Source organism: Macaca thibetana, chromosome 13 (assembly GCF_024542745.1).
Source record: "Macaca thibetana thibetana isolate TM-01 chromosome 13, ASM2454274v1, whole genome shotgun sequence".
Lineage (NCBI taxonomy): Eukaryota > Metazoa > Chordata > Mammalia > Primates > Cercopithecidae > Macaca > Macaca thibetana.
The window spans coordinates 52,794,524-52,816,557 of record NC_065590.1 but is presented as its reverse complement, the minus strand read 5'-3'; the positions used below and the strand labels follow the sequence as shown (position 1 = coordinate 52,816,557).

General features: G+C 38.6%; 1 protein-coding gene across 3 annotated transcripts in view; it reads left to right on the top strand.

Moving 5' to 3' along the window:
* The window catches only part of ACYP2 (acylphosphatase 2), a 914,175-nt gene that overhangs the window by 741,300 nt on the left and 150,841 nt on the right, over positions 1–22,034 (top strand). The window contains exon 4 of one of the 3 annotated variants that reach the window (XM_050753774.1): positions 11,801–11,864. The exons of the other annotated variants lie outside the window; for them this stretch is intronic. Coding sequence (XP_050609731.1) covers positions 11,801–11,849 — 49 coding nt within the window. The 3' untranslated portion in view covers positions 11,850–11,864. Of the gene's footprint in view, positions 1–11,800; positions 11,865–22,034 lie in introns of those variants that run through there. 3 annotated transcript variants of the gene reach the window in all.

The following is a 22,034-nucleotide window of genomic DNA, read 5'->3' as shown; positions in this document are numbered from 1 at the left end:
TGTTATTGTGCTCTCTAATTTTTCTTTTATCTGATTGGTTGTGGTGATTATTTTTTGCCGTAATTTGCATTTCTCTAATGACTAGTTCGCTGGAGCCTCTTTATGCTTATGTCTGTTGATTTGTTCTCGTGAACTCCCTTTTCACATCCTTTACCCATTTTTCTATCGAGTTGCTTGTCTCTTGCCCATTTTTAAAAGCTCTTTGTATATTGGTCATGGTTACTAACCCATTATCTGTTATCATTTTGCAGGTATTTTCCCAAGTCTATAATTTGCCTATAGTTTCATCTGTGATAGCTTTGCAACATCAATTGTTTTTCACTTTTATTAACTCAAATATGGCTATTTTTTCTCTCTGGTTAAGAAACAGATTGTAAGTATTGTCTCCCAGGTTTTCTTCTAACTTGATGCTCTATTTATTGCGTGTAAGCATTTACTCCATCTGGAATTTGTTTTTTATTTATAAGATGAGATATTGGACCAACTATTTTCTACCAGATGAATAGCCAGTTGTCCCAGCACCTCTTACTAAATAATCACTCTTTCCCGCATTGCACTGAAATACATTTTTGTTGTATGTTAAAATCTCATATAAACTGGGTTTTATTTCTGAATTCTCTACTCTGTTCCCTGATCTATTTCTCTGTTCCTACATCAGTATACCGTATGGATTTAATTATACTATCTCTACAGTATATTTCCTCTCACTGTTCTTTTTGATTCTTTTACTTGCTTTCTTGGGCATTTGTCTTCTCTCTAAACTTTAAGATACTTTTACTTATTTAACTGGAATTCTATTCTGTTTATTAAAAAAAAACTTACGTGATTGTCTCACACATATGCTTTTGAGGTAAACTTTATGTATTTATTTACTTTTTGAGACAAGGGTCTTGTTCTGTCTCCCAGGCTGGAGTGCAGTGGTCTGATTAGACTCTCTGCAGCCTTGACCTCCTGGGCTCAAGTGATCTTCCCACCTCAACCTCCTGAGTGCACATGCTGGCTAATTTATATATTTTAAAATATATATTTTTTGTACGGATAGTGTCTCACTATGTTGCTCAGGCTGCTCTGGGACTCTTGGCTTCAAATGACCTTCCTGCCTCGGCCTCCCAAAGTGCTGGGATTACAAAAATAAACTTTATTTTTCAGAACAGTTTTATATTTACAGAAAAACTGTGAAGATAGTACAGACAGTTTCCATATACTGCCCACATAGTTTTCCTACTATTAACATTTTACATTAATATGATACATATGTTAACAATTAATGGACCAATATGGATACATTAGTATTAACTAAATCCCTACTTTATTTAGATTTCAATTGTTGCCTAATGTCCATTTTATGTTTTAGGATCCCATTATTGTATTTGCTTTTTAATTGGGCATTCTTGTGAAATTAAGACAAGTGACATTTTGGCCAGGTGCAGTGGCTTATGCCTGTAATCCCAGCACTTTGGGAGGATGAGGCGGGCAGATCACTTGAGGCCAGGAGTTCAAGACCAGCCTGGCCAACATAGTGAGATCCTGTCTCTACAAACAATACAAAAATTAGCTGGGGTTGGTGGTACACGCCTATCGTCCCAGCTACTTGGGAGGCTGAGGCAGGAGAGTCGCTTGAGTCTGGGAGGCAGAGGTTGCAGTGAGCTGAGATTGCACCATCACACTCCAGTCTGGGCAACGGGAGTAGCCTGTCTCAAATAATAAAAAAAAAAAAAAAAAAGAGAAGTGACATTTTTATGATATTAAATCTTCCCATTCAAGAACACACAGATGTTGTTCCATTTGCTTAGATTTTAAAATTTATCCTTCAATATGATTTTACGGTTTTCTTTATATAGATTTTTGCACTTTTCTTGCTGAGTTTATTTCTAAGTATCTTAATGACTTTTCACTATTGTATGGATTTCTTTCCCATTTATGTTTCTAGTTGTTCATGCTTAAATATGGAATATCTAATGACTTTTGTATATTAATTATATATCATGGTATTACCTTATCAAATATTCTTATTAATTCTATCAGTTTTTAAAAAGCTATAGTTTTTGGGTTTTTAAAAATATAGTTATGCAATTAGTAAAAATGGTGTATCTTTTTTTCAATGACTTTATTTGTCAGACCTGCCATGACAATGTTGAATAATAATAGCAATAGCAGACATGCCCGTTTGGTTTCTGATTTTATTTGAAATAGTTTTATTGTTTCGCCTGGTAGAAAGATGTTTGCTGTTGGTTTTAGGTAAATATACTTTATCACAATACATTTCACTCTTGTATTCCTTGAATTAAGCTTTGATTGGTTACAGTGTGTTATTCTTTTGAATTATTGCTGAATTGCCAAGTACTGCTTGCCAATATTTTATTTAGAACTTTTGTATATATATAAGTCATGTAAGGTTTTTTTTTTTTTTTGATGGAGTCTCGCTTTGTCGCCCAGGCTGTAGTGCAATGGCACGATCTCGGCTTACTTCAACCTCTGCCTCCTGGGTTCAAACAATTCTTCTGCCTCAGCCTCCCGAGTAGCTGGGACTACACATGCATGCCACCACTCCCAGCTAATTTTTGTATTTTTAGTAGAGACAGGGTTTCACCATATTGGCCAGGCTGGTCTCAAACTCCTGACCTCGGCCTCCCACAATGCTGGGATTACAGGCATGAGCCACCGCACCCAGCCGGGTATTTTTTGGGTATTCTATTATGTTTTGATTTTCAAGTTTTATCGTCTTCATACAACATATTAGGAAGTTTTCCATCCTTCTCTTCATTCTGGAATAACATTAAAATATCAGAATTACTGTTCTTAGGTTAGCGGAAACAAATTAGGAAATCACCTGGTCCTGCCTCCTTCTCAATGTTGACCTTTAACCACCTTTTCAATTTACTCTGTGGTAACTGGTATGTTTGTTTTTTGAGAAAACATTTTGCTCTGTCACCCAAGCTGGAGTGCAATGCACAATCACAGCTCACCACAGCCTTGACCTGCTGGGTTTAAGTGATACTTCCATCTCAGCCACCCAAGTAACTAGGAATGCAGGGATGCACCACCATGTCCAGCTAATTTTTAAACATTTTTTTGTGGAGGTGAGGTCTTATTATGTTGCCCAGGCTGGTGTTGAACTTCTAAGCTCAAACGATCCTCCTGCCTCAGCCTCCCAAAGAGCTAGGATTACAGGTATGAGCCACTGCACCCAGCAAGTAACTGATATAGTTGAGTTTTTCAGATGTTCTTGGATTCTTTTTTATTTTGCTGGGAAATTATCCAATTTTTCTAGGTTTTCGAATTTGTTGTGATACATTTTATAATTTTAAAAATATCGTCCAGGTGCAGTGGCTCACTCCTGTAACCCCAGCACCCTGGGAGGCCAAGGTGGGCGGATTATGAGGTCAGGAGTTTGAGACCAGCCTGGCCAACATGTTGAAACTGCATCTCTACTAAAAATACAAAAATTAGCTGGGCGTGGTGGGGCACACCTGTAATCCCAGCTACTGGGGAGGCTGAGGCAGAAGAATCGCTTGAACCTGGAGCTGGAGTTTGCAGTGAGCCAAGATTGTGCCACTGTACTCCAGCCTGGGCTCCAGAGCAAGACTTTGTCTTAAAAAAAAAAATCTCTTTTGTATCTGTGCTTACATTCCCTTTGAAAATTCCTGATTTTGTATAACTTCATTTTCTCCTCCTTTTTCCTTAATCAGGCTCTGATAGAATTTATCTATTTTATTGGCATATTTTTTAATAACAGCTATTTCACTTTTTATTTCGTCTTTGAACTAATATTGTAACTAATGGGATTCTGAGTTTGTGTTTGTAAAATTCCCAGTTAAAACTTTTAAGGTAATTTTTTATTATTTATTTCTATTTTTATTTGATTTTTTTTTTTTTTTTTTTTTTTTTGAGACGGAGTCTTGCTCTGTAGCCCGGGCTGGAGTGCAGTGGCCGGATCTCAGCTCACTGCAAGCTCCGCCTCCCGGGTTTACGCCATTCTCCTGCCTCAGCCTCCGGAGTAGCTGGGACTACAGGCGCCCGCCACCTCGCCCGGCTAGTTTTTTGTATTTTTAGTAGAGACGGGGTTTCACGGTGTTAGCCAGGTCTCGATCTCCTGACCTCGTGATCCGCCCGTCTCGGCCTCCCAAAGTGCTGGGATTACAGGCTTGAGCCACCGCGCCCGGCCTTATTTGATTATTATCGGAGAACGAGGCCTAGAAGATTTCTACTTAAAAATTTTGTTAAATCCTTGTGATAAATGACATGATATATTTTGGATTGATCAGTTAGGATCTATGATTCAATTAGGATGCTTTAGGCTGCAAGTAACAGGATACCTGATTAAAGTGTTTGAATGAAGGAACTGATTTTTCTCACTTTCTAAACAGGCTGGGGCAAGCAGTCCTAGGGTTGGTTCAATGTCTGAAAGATTATTGAAATGTACATTTTGGTGTTGCCATACTTTTCTCTTTTTATATTTTTTTATGATGGGATTTTCAAACACATACATGAATAGAGAAAAGAGGACAGTGAAGCTCATGTGCCCATTACCCACTTTCAATAACAGTATACTTTCAGACATTCTTGTTTCATATATTCCTCCAACTTATTTTTTGTCATTGTTAGAGTATTTAAAGCAAATTTCCAGCATTATATTATTCACCTATAAATTTGGTCAAATGATGTTAAACTATCAATAATTGACAAAATTTTAACCTATAAAACAACAATTTCATGTTCTTCAATCTAATGTTTGATTATATACAGAAAACAGAAACTCTATATACCCATCAATATGTATTCTAAATCCCACAGAGATCTATGTGCAAATGTCAAAGTGCATCACACAAGCTGTCTGTCATGCTTTTTCCTGGAGGCCTGTCTTCCAGTCTGGGTCTGGGTTTGCTGCACAGCTGTCACTCTGGTGTTTCTCTTTGCTGCTTTCTTGTGGAGCAGACTCCTGTGTCCTTAATCATATGTTTTAATCTTTCTTGATTCATTCTCTTATTTTGCAGAAATGTAATTCTCTATAGCGCTTCCCAAGGAAAGGTGTATGAGAGACAAAAAGTTTGCATTTCTGCATGCCTTCATTTACCCTTGTGCTTGACTGATTGACTTACAATTTTCTATGCCAAAAATAATCTCTCACTAAGAATTTTGAAGGCATAGTTCCATAACTTACAGTGTTGCTGTTGAGAGGTTTGATGTCATTCGAATACAAAGTATTGGGAGTTATACCTGTTTATTCCCTCAGGAAGTTTGTCAGATATTCCACTTATCTCTCTTCTCCATTTTCACAACCATCTGCCTTTGTGCATGTTTTAATTTTGCTTTAAATGCACTTGGAGGAGAATGTTTTTTCTTTGACTGTTTTCTTCTCTATCTCTTTTGGGCCCTCTTCTTTTAGAACTTCTATGTGGACCTGATCCTCTACTTTATTTTATTTTATTTTATTTAGTAGAGACTGGGTTTTACCATGTTGGCTAGTCTGGTCTTGAACTCCTGGCCTCAAGTGATCCACCTGCCATGGCCTCCCAAAGTGCTGAGATTACAGGTGTGAGCCACCGTGCCCGGCCCCTGATTTTAAACTTTTCTCATCTAGTTTCCATATGTTATTATATGGGAAATTGGCTCAACTTTGTCTTCCTACCTTTCTATTATTTGTATTTGTTTCTGCTGCTGTATCTTAATTGTTTCTCTTTCATAGCATCTCATTCTTGTTGTTTTCCCCAAATCTCTCTGAGGATATTATGTGTATGTTTCTTTTCAAAGTATTGTTCTGCTTTTTGCATTGTCTCTCTCTCTCTCTCTTTTTTTTTTTTTTTTTTTGAGACAGAGTCTCTCTCTGTTGCCCAGGCTGGAGTGCAATGGCATGATCTCAGCTCACTGCAACCTCCACCTCCCAGGTTCAAGCAATTCTCCTGCCTCAGCCTCCTGAGTAGCTGGGATTACAGGCATCCGCCACCACGCCCGGCTAATTTTTGTTTTTTTAGTAGAGATGGAGGTTTCACCATGTTAGCCAGGCTGGTCTCGAACTCCTGACCTCAGGTGATCTGCCAGCCTCAGCCTCCCAAAGTGCTGGGATTACAGGTGTGAGCCACCATGCCCGGTTGCTTTTTCCATTGTTTCTATTTCCCCTAAATTACTTTTCTTTCCCTTCTCTTCTTCTTTCCATTTTTTCCTGTTTGCTTGTTTTGCTTATCTTTTATATTGCCGGCTTTCCTTACAATCATATTTTTCAGTAACTTAGTTATAAATCGAAACAGCCAACAATAAGCAGAACTTAAGGAAATTTTCCAACATGTAGACTTGTGGACTTGAGGAATGGTGGTGACTGGGTGGGGAACTGACAGTTTTGTTAGTGAATCTCCAAATGTCAGATCTATGTGTCCTGTCTTCTGCAGTATGTGGTGTCTCCAAATCCTAAGTCTTCTGTGAGATCCACAGGGGTGAGCTGACTTGCTTCTCATTATTTTTGCAGGCACTTAGTTTGTAACATCCTTTGGTTTACTGTATAGTTATTCCTCCTCCACTTGCTTTCCTTCTTTATTTTTGTTTTTAGGCAGAATCTTGGTTTGTTGCCCAGGCTGGAGTGCGATGGCATAATCATAGCTCACTGCAGCCTTGCTCTCCTGGACTCAAGTGATCCTCTTACCTCAGCCTCCCGAGTAGCTAGGACTGCAGGTGTGCACCACCATGCCCGGCTAATTTTTTAATTTTTTGTAGAGACAGGGTCTTGCTATGTTGTCTAGGCTGGAGATGAACTCCTGGCCTCAAGTGATCCTTCTGCCTCGGCTTCCCAAAGTGTTGGGATTACAGGCGTGAGTTACCACACCCAGACCCTCTGCTTTCCTACTAATTATTTGTTGAAACTTCTTGTTCAGGTTATAGTTTTGTACCAGCTAGGAATATTTTCAGCTACAAGTTAATAGAAAACTGGACTTAAACATGGATATAAAAAAACAGGTTCGTTTTTCTCAGTAATAAGAAGTTTGGAGGTAGATGGTTACTGGCCTTAGTTCAGTAGCTCAATAATGTCTGGACCAACGTCTCTGTGATTGTCTTGGCCTTTTCCTCATGTTCAAAAAAGGAAAAGGGCAGCTGCACATAATATCCACAGTTAAGGCAGGAATAAGTAAAGGATTGTGTTACTTTTCCTGACCCACCCCCAAACATATACCTACTTGTGTTCCATTGGCTCAAACAGGGTCATATGGTTACTCCTTGCTGCAAAGGAGACTGGGAAATTGGCTTGGTTTATTGATGCCCTGAAAAAAAAAATTCTCTTGGCCAGGAAGAAGGGGATGGGGATGGGTGTATACTAGGTAGTCAGTGAACAATGTCTGTTACATCTTTCATATTTTGATGCTATCATTTTAATGGGGCTTCAGGTAAAAGAAGATAAACATGCCATGTATAACTGCATGGTGAAAATTAAGTGAGAAAATCCATATAAAGCACTTAGTGCAGTGCCTGGCATGTAGTAATAATCAATAAATATTTGCTACTATGTTATGACCCATATGCTCCACTTTGTACGTGTTGTCTTGTGGCAGTTGGACTGATCAGGTAGAGACGCCACTAGGCTCCTAGATAAATGGGTCGTCCCTGCAGAGAAATTGGGCTAGAGAAATTAATTTTGTTGTCATCAGTATGTGGATAGTATTTGAAGCCACATACATGGATGGGATTATCCAGGGAGAAGTTGTGTAGTGACAAGCAAGCAGGAAGAAGACACTGGAGAACGTAAATTAAGCTTAACCGCGACATGTTTAGGTTTTAAAAAATGAATTTGTTCCTCTAGTGCAATAGATTGTTTAAGGTACTGAATTATCAAGAAATTGAATCACAATAAGAGATGTTACAAAAATAGTTGCAAAGTCGACTCAGTGTGGCACATTTGTAGCTATATATTAGGTTGGTGCAAAAGTAATGGCAAACACCACAATTACTTTTGTACCAACCTAATAGTGCCAGGCCGGGAACGGTGGCTCACACCTGTAATCCCAACAATTTGGGGGGTGAGGTGGGTGGATTGCTTGAGCTCAAGAATTCGTGACCAGCCTGGGCAACATGGTGAAACCCCATATGCACAAAAAATACAAAAATTAGCCAGGCATGGGCCTTATTTTCTTATAGCTATTTTTAAAAAGAGAAAACTTGTTTTTTTAATGCAATGACAATAAGTTGAGAAATCTGAATTAAATTGCCTTTAAAAAAACCACAGGTTTGTTTCTTCCCAAACCATGAAAATGTGGAATACAACAGGGACCATCATTTAGAGATGGCCTGGCTGTGATTATAGCAGCCCTGCTCTGTCTTTACTAACAAGCCAGCAGCATCCAAGAACACACTGTGGATGTGTGTGTTTTCTTCCCCTTCTGTGTTTTATTTTCTCAGAAAGAATGACTGATGACTTTCTTTTGCAAATTGTACTACATAATTCCAATTGCAGAGGTAAGTTCTGCGAACATTTTTTGATGCATAAGGACTGTTTTGAATCTATCGTTTTATTATGTCTACCTTTTTTTTTTTGCAAAATTAAGAATATTTTCTGTTTCTTAGTAATCATGTTAAATTAATGTACAGTGTTATGACACTGAGCATAAGCCTTTGAATAAGTCCTCAGAACATATATTTTTCATAAAGACCCAATGGTAATTTTGTAAAACAAAACACATTTGTATTTGGAGACAGCCAAATTCTAAAATTAAAATTACATCTTGATTGCTGTATATTTTTTAAACCATATGTCACGTATCAGTCCTCTGCACTTCAAAGGATTATTAAAGGGCTGGTATATGTATACAAGAGGATGACCAAATGGTTACATGGCCTGGAAAACTATGTCATAATACAAGGAATGCTTGAAGGCATTGGGGATATTTAGCTGGAGAAAAGAATACTTGGAATCATGATAGCTTCCTTCAAGTATTTGAAAGGCTGATACATGGGAAAGAGTAAATGTTCTCTTTTGTTCCAGAAGGCAATAATCTTGATTGGAGCAATGGGTGAATTTGCTGAATTTGCTTATTTCAGCTCACCCTGACAACAAATTTTCCTGAAAAGTCATCAAATGGATATAATGGTGGAATTTTATCAATACCTAGGAGTAGTCTAGATCAGGGATTGGCAACCCACGGCCTGTTTTGTAAATGAAGTTTTATTGGAGCACAGCCACACCCATTTATTTATGTTTTGGCTATGACTGCTTTTGTGGTACATGGGCAGCATGGAGTTGTTGCAACAAAGACTGGATGGCCTCAAAGCCCAAAATATTTACTACCTGGCCCTTTATAGAAAATAGTTTGCTGCCCGCCGTGTAACAGATGTCAGACAAGCCAAGGGTGTGGTAGAAGATCTAACTCATCGAATGGTATGTTAGACTAGATGACCTCTGAGGTCCTGTCCAGCTAAGATTCTGTTTCTTTTTTTTTTTTTTTTTGAGACAGAGTTTTGCCCTGTGGCCCAGGCTGGATTGCAGTGCCATGATCTCGGCTCACTGAAGCCTCTGTTTTCCAGCCTCAGCCTCCCGAGTAGCTGGGATTACAGGCACAGGCCACCATGCGCAGCTAGGTTTTGTATTTTTAGTAGAGACGGGGTTTCACCATGTTGGCCAGGCTGGTCTTGAATTCCTGACCTGAGGGAATCCACCCATCTCCGCCTCCCAAAGTGCTGGGATTACAGGTGTGAGCCACCGTGCTTGGCCAGATTCTGTGTTTCTATAGTTGATGATTGTGCATGTACTTAAAATATGTTCAGAGTTCAAGAGTTAGAATTAGAATAGAGGTATTCACTAATAGTTGTGTTTACCTCTTCCACAGATATTAATTCTTGACATTTGTGTGAAATATGAAATTTGAACAGCTTTATGCCTTAACTATGAATTGACATTGTTTTGAATTTCCAGTTGTTACAATAGTAGATTGAAATGCAACAGTGGATTTTGTGAACAATTAGGTGGTGTCCGATTCAAAGTTATTTAGTATTTTTAAAAATAACTTTTCTCCAGCGGACCATTAGTGGCATGAATGTGCAACCAGAGTAGCTAGCTTTTCCTTGCTTTTTCATCGGAGAAGCTCAAAGCGCTTTGCGAATATTTTTATACTTTATTCATCAAGTTCCTTCTTACACAAATAGATGGGGTTATTAAGAAAGGTTCCATTGGATGTTCTATTGAAATATAGAAGGTATTTTTTTTAGGGGAACAAAATCCATTGAGGAGCTATAATTTTGGAAAAAGAATAGGTTAGTCTAATTGATATAAATTAATGGGAAACTAGGAACATGTAAAATATCTACAGTACAGTTGGAATTCTAATACCAGTCTTTATACCTCAAATACTAAATCATTTATTTTCCTTTAGAACATAACAGATCTATATTAAAATGATTTAAGGGTATAGCTTTTACTTTAAAGTTCACATTTAATGTATGTATATTTAGTAAGATAATCATTTAATAAAAGAAATGTATAATGCAGTACTAATTACTTTTATTCTTTTTTTTTCTTTAATCAGCTTTCTCAGGTAGCAACTAATTACTTTAAAAAATTAATAGACTCTCTCTTTTAGAGCAGCTTTAGGTTTACAGAAAAATTGAGTGGAAACTGCAGAGAGTTTCTGTATATTCCCTCACACCCACTTCCCTAGGTCCCTCAGTTTCCCCCATTCTTTTTTTTTTTTTTTTTTTTGAGACGGAGTCTTGCTCTGTCACCCAGGCTGGAGTGCAGTGGCGTGATCTCCACTTACTGCAAGCTCCACCTCCCAGGTTCACACCATTCTCCTGCCTCAGCCTCCCCTGTAGCTGGGACTACAGGTGCCCGCCACCGCGCCCGGCTAATTTTTGTATTTTTAGTAGAGACGGCGTTTCACCGTGTTAGTCAGGATGGTCTCGATCTCCTGACCTCATTATCCACCCGTCTCGGCCTCCCAAAGCGCTGGGATTACAGGCGTGAGCTACCGCGCCCAGCCAGTTTCCCCATTCTTAACATCTTGCATTATGTAGTATATTTGTTAAAAGTGATGAGCCAATATGGATACTTTATTAACAGCTAAAGCCCATAGGTTACATTAGGGTTAACTTTTTTTTTTTCTTTTTGAGACAAGAGTTTTGCTCTGTTACCCAGGCTGCTGTGCAGTGTCATGGTCATAGCTCACTATAACCTTGAACTCCGGGGCTCAAGTGATCCTCTCTCCTCAGCCTCCTGAGTAGCTGGGACTAAAGACACATGCATGATGCTCAGCTAATTTTTTTATTCTTTATTTTTTGTAGAGATGGGATCTTGCTGTGTTTCCCAGACTGGTCTCAAACTCCTGGTCTCAAGCAGTCCTCCCACCTCGGCCTCCCAAAGTGCTGGGATTATAGGCATGAGCCACTGTGCCTGGCCAGAGTTCACTTGTGATGTTGTACATTCTATGGGTTTTGATAAATGTGTGATGGCATGTATCTACCATTACAGTATCATACAGAATTGTTCCACTACCCTAAAAATCCCATGTGCTCTGCCTATTCATCTCTCTTTCTCTCCCTCTAGCCGCTGACAACCACTGATGTCTTTATTGTCTTTATAGTTTTGCTTTTTCCAGAATGTTATGTAGTTGGAATAATACAGTATGTAGTCTTTTCACACTGGCTTCATTCACTTAGATATATGTCTTTAAGGTTCCTTCATGTATTTTTGTGACTTGACAGTTCATTTCTTCTTATTGCTGAATACTATTTCATTGTGTGGATGTACTACAAGTTGTTTATATATTCACTTATTGAGAGACACCTTGGTTGCTTCCAAATTTGTTATTTTGTTTGTTTATTTTTTCAGAAATAGGGTCTTGCTGTGTTCCCAGGCTGGTCTCAAAACCTGGCCTTAAGTGAGTCTCCCACCTCAGCCTCTCAAGTAGCTGGGATTACAGGATCAAGCTACCATATTCAGGTGGTTTCTTCCAAGTTTTGTCAATTATGAGACTGATTACTTTTTAAAAATTGTATTTTTTCAAAATTATAATCATATATAATTATGGGGTACATAGTGTTCCCCCTATGTTTTCTTCTGGTATTTTTTTTGGGGGGGGCCAGTTTCAGGTCTTGTGTTTAAGTCTTTAATCCATTTTGAGTTGTGTTTTGTGTATGGTATGACATAAGGGTCACATCTCACTCGTCTCATGTGGATGTCTAGTTTTCCCATTACTGTTTATTGAAGAGACTGTCTTTGCTCCATGGTGTGTTCTTGGCACCTTTGTAAAAAAATAAAAAACAATTGACCGTAAATATGTGGGTTTATTTCTGGGCTCTCTATCCTGTTCCACTGGTTGATGTTTCTATTTTTATGTCAGTGCCATGCTGTTTTAATCACTATAGCTTTGTAATATAGTTTGAAGTCAGGTAGAATGTTGCCTCCAGCTTTGTCCTTTTTGCTCAAGATTGCCTGGGATACTTAGGGTTTTTGTTTTCATGTGTGCATGTGATTCTATATAAATTTTAAAATTGCTTTTTCTATTTCTGTGAAAAATGTCATTGAAATGTTAATAGGGATTGCATTGAGTCTGAAGGTCATTTTGGGTAGTATGGACTTTTGAACAATACTAATTCTTCCAACCCATGAACGTGGAATATCCTATTTATATGTGTCTTCTTCAATTTCTTTAATCAATGTTATATATTTTTCAGTGCATAGAGCTTTCATCTCATTGGTTACACTTATTCTCCTAAGTTTTTTTTTTTTTTTTTTTTTTTTTGATAGCTGTTGTAAATGAGACTGTTTTCTATATTTCTTCAGCTTTGTGTGTTGATTTTGTATCCTTCAACTTTACTATTTGTCACTTCTAACAGTTTTTTGATAGAGTCTTTAGGGTTTTCTCATCAGCAAACAGTGACAATTTTAACTTTTTCCTTTCCTATTTGAATGCCTTTTACTTCTTTCTCTTACATAATTGCTCTCACAAGGGCATCCACTACTACATTAAATAGAAATGACGACAGTGGGCATCCTTGTCTTGTTCCTGATCTTAGAGAAAAAGTTTTCAATTTTTTACCATTGAGTATAATGTTTGCTGTGGGCTTTTCATATATGGCCTTCATTATGTTGATGTACATTTCTTCTATACTTAATTTATTAGTGAAAGGATGTTGAATTTTATCAGATGCCTTTTCTGCATCTAATGTGGTGATCATATAGTATTTGTCCTTCATTCTGTTAATATGGTGTTCTCTATTTGTAGATTTGCATATGTTGAATCATCTTTGTATCCCTGAGATAAATCTCACTTGATCATGGTGAATGATCCTTTTAATGTGCTGTTGAATTTGGCTTATTAGTATTTTGTTGAGGATTTTTACATCTATGTTCATCAGGGATATTGGCCTGTAATTTTCTTTTCTCATAATGTTCTTGTCTGGCTTTGGTATCAAGGTAATGCTAACCTCATAAAAAGAGTTCAAAAGTATTTCCTCCTCTTTGATTTTTTGGAAGAGTTCAAAAAGGATTGATATTAGTTCTTTAAATGTTTGGTAGAATTCATCAGTAACACTTCCAGTCTTGGGCTTTTCTTTGATGGGAAACTTTGTATTATTGATTCAATCTTTTTGAATGACCAATTCAATTATTATTGGTCTGTTCAGATTTCTATATCGTCTTGATTTAGCATTGGTAGGTTATATGTGGTAGGATAAATTCTAGGAATGCCTCCATTTCTTCTAGATTATTCGATTTATTGGCTTATGGTTGTTTGTTCATAGTAATCTTTATGATTCTTTGTATTCTGTGGCATAAATCACAGTGTCTCCTCTTTTATTTCTGATTTTATTTATTTGAATCTTTTCAATATTTTTCTAGGTTAGCCTAACTATAGGTTTGTTGATTTTGTTTATCTTTTCAAGAAACCACTGCCGGTTTCATTGATTTTTCTTTTATTGTTTTTCTAGTCTCTATTTTATTTATTTTAGCCCTGATCTTTGTCATTTCTTTCCTTCTGCTGTATTTGGGCTTTTTCTTTTTCTGCTTCCTTGAGGTATAACATTAGATTATTTGTGATCTTTATTCTTTTCTGATAGACTGCAGGGGTCCCCAATCCTTGTGACCTGTTAGGAACCGGACTACGCAGCAGGAGATGAGCAGCAGTATCGCCTGAGCTCCCCTTCTTGTCAGATCAGTGGGAGCATTAGAGTCTTATGGCGGAGCGAACCCTATTATGAACTGCTCATGCAAGGGATACAGGTTGTTCACTCTTTATGAGAATCTAACTAATGCCTGATCATCTGAGGTGGAAGTTTCATCTTGAAACCCTACCCACTCCATTCCTGTCTTCCACTGGTCCCTGGTGCATAAAGTCATTTATTGCTATAAGTTTCCCTCTTAGAACTGCTTTTGCTGCATCCCATAAGTTTTGGTATGTGTTGTGTTTTCATTTTTGTCTCAAGATATTTTTAAATTTCCCTTTTGATTTCTTCTTTGACTCATTGATTGTTTAGTAACATGTTAATTTCTACATATTTGTGAATTTTCCAAGATTTCTCCTGTTATTGAGTCCCAGTTTCATAGCATTATGATCAGAAAAGATACTTAAAATGATTTTACTTCTCTTAAATTTGTCCAGACCAGTTTTGTGGCCTAACATAGATAATAAATGTATGTATTTTTCATTTATTAAACAATTATATATTTGATACCTTTTATTTATGCCAGGCACTGTTTTTGGTACCCGGCCTGGAGAAAGTTCCATGTGCTCTTAACAATGTGTATTCTGTTGGTGTTGGATGGAAAATTCCACACATGTCTGTTAGGTCTATTTGGTCTAAAGTGTAGTTCAAGTTCAGTGTTTCCTTATTAGTTTTGTTTATTTTTAATATAATCTTAAAGTTTGCCTACAGTATAAAAACTTTAGCATGAAATATATATATATTTTTTAATTTAAATTCCAGGATATATGTGCAGAACGTGCAAGCTTGTTACATGGGTAAACATGTGCCATGGTGGTTTGCTGCACCTATCAACCCATCACCTAGGTATTAAGCCCCGCATGCATTAGCTATTTATCCTGATGCTCTCCCTCCCCTGCTCCCCGACAAGCCTCCCAGCGTGTGTTGTTCCTCTCCCTGTGTCCATGCGTTCTCATTATTCAGCTCCCACTTATAAGTGAGAACATGCGGTGTTTGGTTTTCTGTTCCTGTGTTAGTTTGCTGAGGATAATGGCTTCCAGGTCCATCCACGTCCCTGCAAAGGACATGAGTTCATTTCTTTTTATGGCTGCATAATATTCCATCGTGTATATGAGCATGAAATATTTTCATTTTCATTTTTATTTATTTTTATTTTTTTGAGATGGAGTCTTGCTCTGTCATCCAGGCTGTAGTGCAGTGGTATGATCTTGGCTCACTGCAACCTCTACCTCCTGGGTTCAAGCAATTCTTCCTGCCTCAGCCTCCCAAGTAGTTGAGATTACAGGTGCCTGCCACCCATGCCCGGCTAATTTTTGTAGTTTTAGTAGAAATGGCGTTTCACCATGTTGGCTAGGCTGGTCTTGAACTCCTGACCTCAAGTGATTTGCCTGCCTCAGCCTCCCAAAGTGCTGAGATTTACAAGCGTGACCCCACTGCACCTGGTCTGAGCATGAAATATTTTAAATAAATATTTTTTTAAAAGATATCTCAATTTTCCAAAAACTTGAAATCTGTTTTAGTTTATCAGTACAAAATAAATGTGATCTTTTAAAAAAATTTACAAAAGATTTACATGGTTGTTCTAAAATTTAAATGATGTGGATTTATGTGGAGTAAAAGATGTAAGTTCTTTCTGTCCTCTTAATACAATAGTCCTATACATTTTTTCTATGCATATAACATATATATATTGAAAATACATATAATATAATCCCTTATTATTTAAAAAACCCTATACATTCCCATGTAGTTACATTTATCTCTGTCATTTATGAAGATGGGATCATGCCACACATATTATTCTGCAACTTAAAATTTCATGATATTGTATATTGTGGATATCTTCTGATGGCAGTAAGTGTTCTTTTAAATCCCTGCAGAATATTCTGATTTATAGACGAATTATAATTTATTTAATCATTCGTCTATTACTGGGCATTCAGCTTTCTGCAGTTTTTTGCTATTATACATGTTGTTGCAGTGAGTATCCTTGTATACATATATATGTATATCTTTTTCATTTATGAAATGATTATATATTTGATACCTTTTATATATGCCAGGAACTGTTTTAGGTACTAGAATTCAGCAGTGACCAAGAAGTAAGGTTTCATTTCTTGTGTGGGAAGACCCTCAATAAACAAACAATAAACTCGGTATTTTCAAATAGTGGTAAGTGCCAAGGAGGACATAAAGAAGGTCTTGTAGAAGAGAGTGATGCTTTTCCAACTCTACATGGGATAATCAGGGAAGGGCTTTCCGTGGAGGTGACTTCTAAGCTAAGAGATGCATGGTGAAGAGGAGGCTGCCAGTGCAGAGGGTCTGGGAAGAGCTTTCTGTGCAGAGGGAACAGCAAACAGCCGTGCACCAGTGCAGGTAGTGGGATCATCTGCTTGGTGCAGGCATTATGGGCACATTGTATATAGGGAATTTGAAAACAACAGGAAAACCAACTAAAAGTTGGCCTGCTTTTCTTCCTTTCCTTTTTCTTCTTTTTTTTTTTTTTTTTTGAGACGGAGACTTGCTCCATCGCCCAGGCTGGAGTGCGATGGCACAATCTCCGTTTGCTGCAACCTCCGCCTCCCAGGTTCAAGCAATTCTCCTGCCTTAGCCTCCCAAGTAGCTGGTATTACAGGCACCCACTACCACGCCCAGCTAATTTTTTTTTTTTGTATTTTTAGTAGAGACAAGGTTTCGCCATGTTGGCCAGCCTGGTCTCAAATTCCTGACCTCAGGTGATTCACCTGTTTCAGCCTTCCAAAGTGCTGGGATTACAGGCATGAGCCACCATACCCGGCCTGCTTTTCTTTTCTTTTTTTTTCCTCTTTTTGCCCTTATTTTACTTTTGTAGAGATGGGGTCTCACTGTGTTGCCCAGGCTTTTGTCAAACTCCTGGCTTCAAGCAATCCTCCAGCCTTGACCTCTCAAAGCACTGGTATGACAGGCGTGAGCCACTGCGCCCAGCATGGTCTGCTTTTGATTACCACCATGCCTCAGCAATTCTAACCAATAAAATACTGTGCCTTGTTTCCCTTGCGCTCCATGCCACTGACGTGAGGTATGTGCTATTCCCCATATTTTTGAAGTGTTGATTCCTGGATATGGGTCAAAGGCTGTCTGCAATTTAAATTTAAACTTTGGATTCACTTTTAATTATAAAAAGTATGAAGCGTTTTTCAAAACATACTGAGTAAACTAAGGCCTCGTGGCTGAAGAAGTTTTGCTCTCCTCTGTGCTTTTGTAAGTAAAAACATTGTATTGATTTAAGTAATTTGAGTGAATCAAGCAAATTATAAAATATTAAGAAGTGGAAATTAAATAAAATCACCCATAAACCTACCATTTGAAAACAAATTTGGATAATATTTTGATGCATAATGCAAGTTTCTATTTCTCTTCCTCTTTTTTGGGGCAAGGGTCAGCTAACTAAACATTTGGTTTGATATTCTTCAGAGTCAGATTGTAACTCTGTATATACATAGTTGTATATATACTTTGTATATATAGTGTAGGCTTACTACTATAAAACCATATATACTACTATAAAACCACTCCTGGTTGGACCTTCATCTGTAGCAGGTACTTTTGACTGGGCTGCTAAAGTCAAGTTCCCTGTGCTTTAAAAAAAAATAAAAAATCAGTAAATATTGCCTGAGATCACCTGTTTTAACTCTAATAAGGTTCTACAGCAAGCATCTCATTCAGTCATGTGAAGGTGGCATACCTGGGTGGTGGTGGAACTCAGTTACAGAACTGGGCTTCAAAAATATTCGTAAGTCAGCCCTCATATTGGATTATGACTTTTTAGGATTTTTTTTGTTGTTTTAAACGAGACAGGGTCTCACTATGTTGCACAGGCTGGTCTCGAACTCCTGGGCTCAAGCAATCCACCTGCTGCTTCGGCCTCCAAAAGTCCTGAGATTACAGGCATGAGCCACCGCGCCCAGCCAGGATACTTCTGGATAGTGAAAGTATTATATGATAATGTTTTCATTCAGTAAATGTTTATTATGTGTATTTCTACGTCCCTCTGCTAGGTGCTAAGGGGCATAAGATGATTAAAGGGGTTGTGAAAAGTCCAGTCTAACTGGGGTGAAAGAGGCAGGCAGGTAAATTAGAGCAGGGTGGAAGGACAGGGGTAGAGTTTGGGGATGAAGCTCTGGGGCAGCACAGTGGGAGCAGTGTTCCTCCTGCCTTGGGGAGCAGGACAAGCCTTGCCTCTCCTTCCGCTTCCTCTGTTGCTCCTCATCTTGCAGGCTTTTCTGTCCTCTGCCACAAGAGCTCTCCCTCCCTGAGGACTTTTGCAGAAGCTCTTTCCTCTGCCTGGAATGGATGCTTCCTTCTTGTCTCCACGCCTTGCTGATTGCTCCCCACTCTTTCATTCCCCACTGGCTGTGTTGTAGCCTCTCACTGTGTGCTCTGCTTCCTGACATCACTTAGCACAGCTGCTGTGAAAGGATGACTTGCTGGATATTTCCCACCTCCACCCCAAGAGAATGCTTTCAGCTGTCAGTAACAGAAAACCGATAAACAAGTGGCTCAACAAATGGCGGTTTATTCTCAAATATAAAGGAGACTGGAGGTCAGTGGCTACTGGCGCTTGTTGAGCTGATCATCAATGTCAGGACCGTGTCTGTAGGTTTCTCTTGTCCTTTCCCTCATGGTTGTAAGATGGCTGTCCCAGCTTCAGGCGTTGCACCCACACTCAAGGCTGGGGGAATGGATGGCTCTGGGTCTTTTCCTTTTTATCTGGAAAGCAAACCCTTTCCCAGAAGCCGGCAGCACATTTCTATGTATGTGCTATTGTCCATCCCTGGCAGTAATTAGCTTTTTCAGCCACTCATAAGGATGAAAGGGAGAAGGGGGAGAGGTATTAAGACTAGTGTTGGGTTTGCCATTCAACAATGCCTTCTACACTTCTCAAGACTGTACGCTCCTTAAAGGCAGGGATTGTCTGAACTTCTCTTTGAATTCCCAGTGCCTTGCACAGTACCTGGCCCATAGAGTGAATGGTGACAAGTATGTCAGAAAGAGAAGGTGGAATGAGGACCTTTCAGGAGAAGAGAATGTCAGATACGAAGGCACTGTGCTGACAGAGCCTTCATTGTGTTTTTGGGAACATGTGACTGGAACATAGATGACATTACTGGAAACTGAAAAGCTTTGCATGTCATGTGAATTTGTCCTTGTGTCAGCAATGGGGAGTTGTTGAAAAGTTTCAGGCCAGGGAGTGACACAATAGCATTTGTGGGTTAGGTTACTAACTGTTGAAAGTATGGGCTAAGAACTGGAAGAAGGGAGATTGGAATCAAGGAGATTAATTAACCATATCATACTGTGGCTTCATCAAGGAGAGTAAGAATAATTTGGGAGATTGGCAAATGTGATTTTGAAATAGTCTAGAACAATGATCTCAAAATAGGACCTTGAATCAGTAGCATCAGCATTACCTGGCACCTTGTTAGAAACGTAAATTCTTGGGGCCTACCTTGAGCCTACTGCATCCGAAGCCAGTGGTAAGGTCCAGCTGTGTGTGAGTTCACACGCCCTCCAGGTGACTGTGATCCACATGAAAGCTTCAGAGCCACTGAGCTAGAGCTATAGACGCTTAAGGGTGAAAGACAGCTTGGAGATCACCCAATATGGTACAGCCAATCTGCATGTTAGAATCACCTGGGGAGCTTTTACAAGGCAACTAAATTGCCCACACCTCCTACTCCACACAGCAGAACAATTAAATCGTGATCGTGGGGGCTGGGACCCGTGCATCAAATTATTTCCAATGATCTCAAGTGTTTCCAATGAGCAGCCGGGTCTGAGAACCACTGGTCTTACTAACCCCTGTTGAGGCGAAAACTCAGGATTCGAAGAGGAGTTACTCAAGGACATACAGCAAGCTCAGGTAAGAACTGGGTTCTTGAATCAATTTCATAAACTGTCATCTCCATGAATTCCTTAAACACTATCCCAACTTTTTAATTTTTTAATTATTTAAAAAACTTTTGTGGCTACATAGTAGGTATATATGTTCTATCCTAACTTTTTAGTGATTTGCCTGAAGATAATCATTCACAGTGGCAAATACAACTGCCAAATTCTTAGAAGAAAAATAGGTTACAGACATGAAAAAGTCAGTTCTCCTTTACATTAACAGTATTACACGCTTTAAAAGGTTATCCTTTTTGTAAAGATTTTGTAAGAATACATATTTTTAACAGAAACGAAGAGAATATAGATACAATAGGGTAGCTAGTGCTTTGTTACTTGTGTGTATAAGTAATAACCCTTTTTTCAAACTCTAGGTGGAGCTCTTTGGTTTTTATATATTCTTTTATTTATAGTTTGGAAAGTCTTTGTTTTAAAAGAAGCTATTTTGGGATTTTTAAAAAAACATTAAAAATTTTATAATAAGTATTCTCAACATTTCTCAGCTCTCCTTTTCTTGTTGTTTCACAGCCATAAAGACTTACTTTTATTTTTGTTTTTGTTTAATTGCTGGACCAAATCCAAATTCAGGCATCACAGAGTCATTTTTCAAATCCATCTTAAATTTGTATTTTATCTCATAGTGTTTGACGAATGGGATAAGTTTCTCATGTTTATTGTTTGTGACAGGTCTCCAAGTTGAAATAGAATTCTTGTAAGATGGGTCTCCCTTTATGAATAATGCCAGGAGAGAAAGTCTCTAAGGATATTATAGCTGTTGCTATAGTAATTCCTTCAGCTATTTTTACCCCACTGTGTACAAAGGAGTGTTAACAGCTACCTTCTTGTAACATAAATGAAACATTTTGCTGCTGCCTCTTTTTCTTTTCTGTTTTACTAGCTCAGTATTCTCTCTTGTATTGGAAGTGCACTTGGAGTAAAATTCCCCAAAATACGAGGCCTGTTGTTTTTAATGGTATAAACCTGTGGTGTGGTTCCTAGGCCAGCAGCAGCACCATGGATATCATCGAGAAGTTTGTTAGAAATGCAGATTCTTGGCTCCCACCCTAGGTGTACTGAACCAGAAACCCTGGGGATGGGGACCAGTGACCTGTGTTGAACCACTGGTATAGGCTGTTTTGAAAGGCTAAAAATCCTGTACTCACCGGAACCTACATAAAAAAATTTCCTCCGGTGCAGGCCAGGCATGGTGGCTCACACCTCTAATCCCAGCACTTTGGGAGGCCAAGGTGGGAGGATTGCTTGAGCCCAGGAGTTGGAGACCAGCCTGGGCAACAGAGGGAGACGCCTGTCTCAAAAACAACAACAACAACAAAAATAAAAAAGTTAGCCGGGCGTTGTGGTGCACACCTGTGGTCCCAGCTACTTAGGAAACTAAGGTGGGAGGATTGCTTGAGCCTGAGAAGTCAAGGCTGCGGTGAGTCGTGATCACTGCACCCCAGTCTGGAGCCAGAGTGAGACCCTGTCTCATAAAAGAAAAAAAAATTCCTCTGTACAGTCACTTTTGATCATTTTGCGTTTGTCCAGTGCTTTTCAAATCACCCAGGGCTTTTGTTAAAAGAAATAATTCTCATTCAGTAAATTTGAGGTGGAGCCTGATATTCTGCCTCTAATGAACTCCCAAACAGTACGGATTTTGCTTGTCCCTGGATCACGTTTTGAGTGGTGAGGCCACATAGCACATAGTAAGGCCATACCCATGCCTGCATGTGAGTTATCTGTGATTTATGTGTATATGCTTTTGATTTAGTATACCTAAAGTCAGTTTTTCCTTTTCAATTACAGTGGGAAGAGACAATTTCTAGAATGTAATGCTTTCTTGTCTAATTGAAAGTGACTCAATCATATTAAATCCTACAAGACGGTATTGTTGCCAGGATCTGTCTCTGAGACCGTCTATTATAGTCAGCAGTGGGCACCCTTGAAAATTACATTATTTTAAAAATCGAGACTCA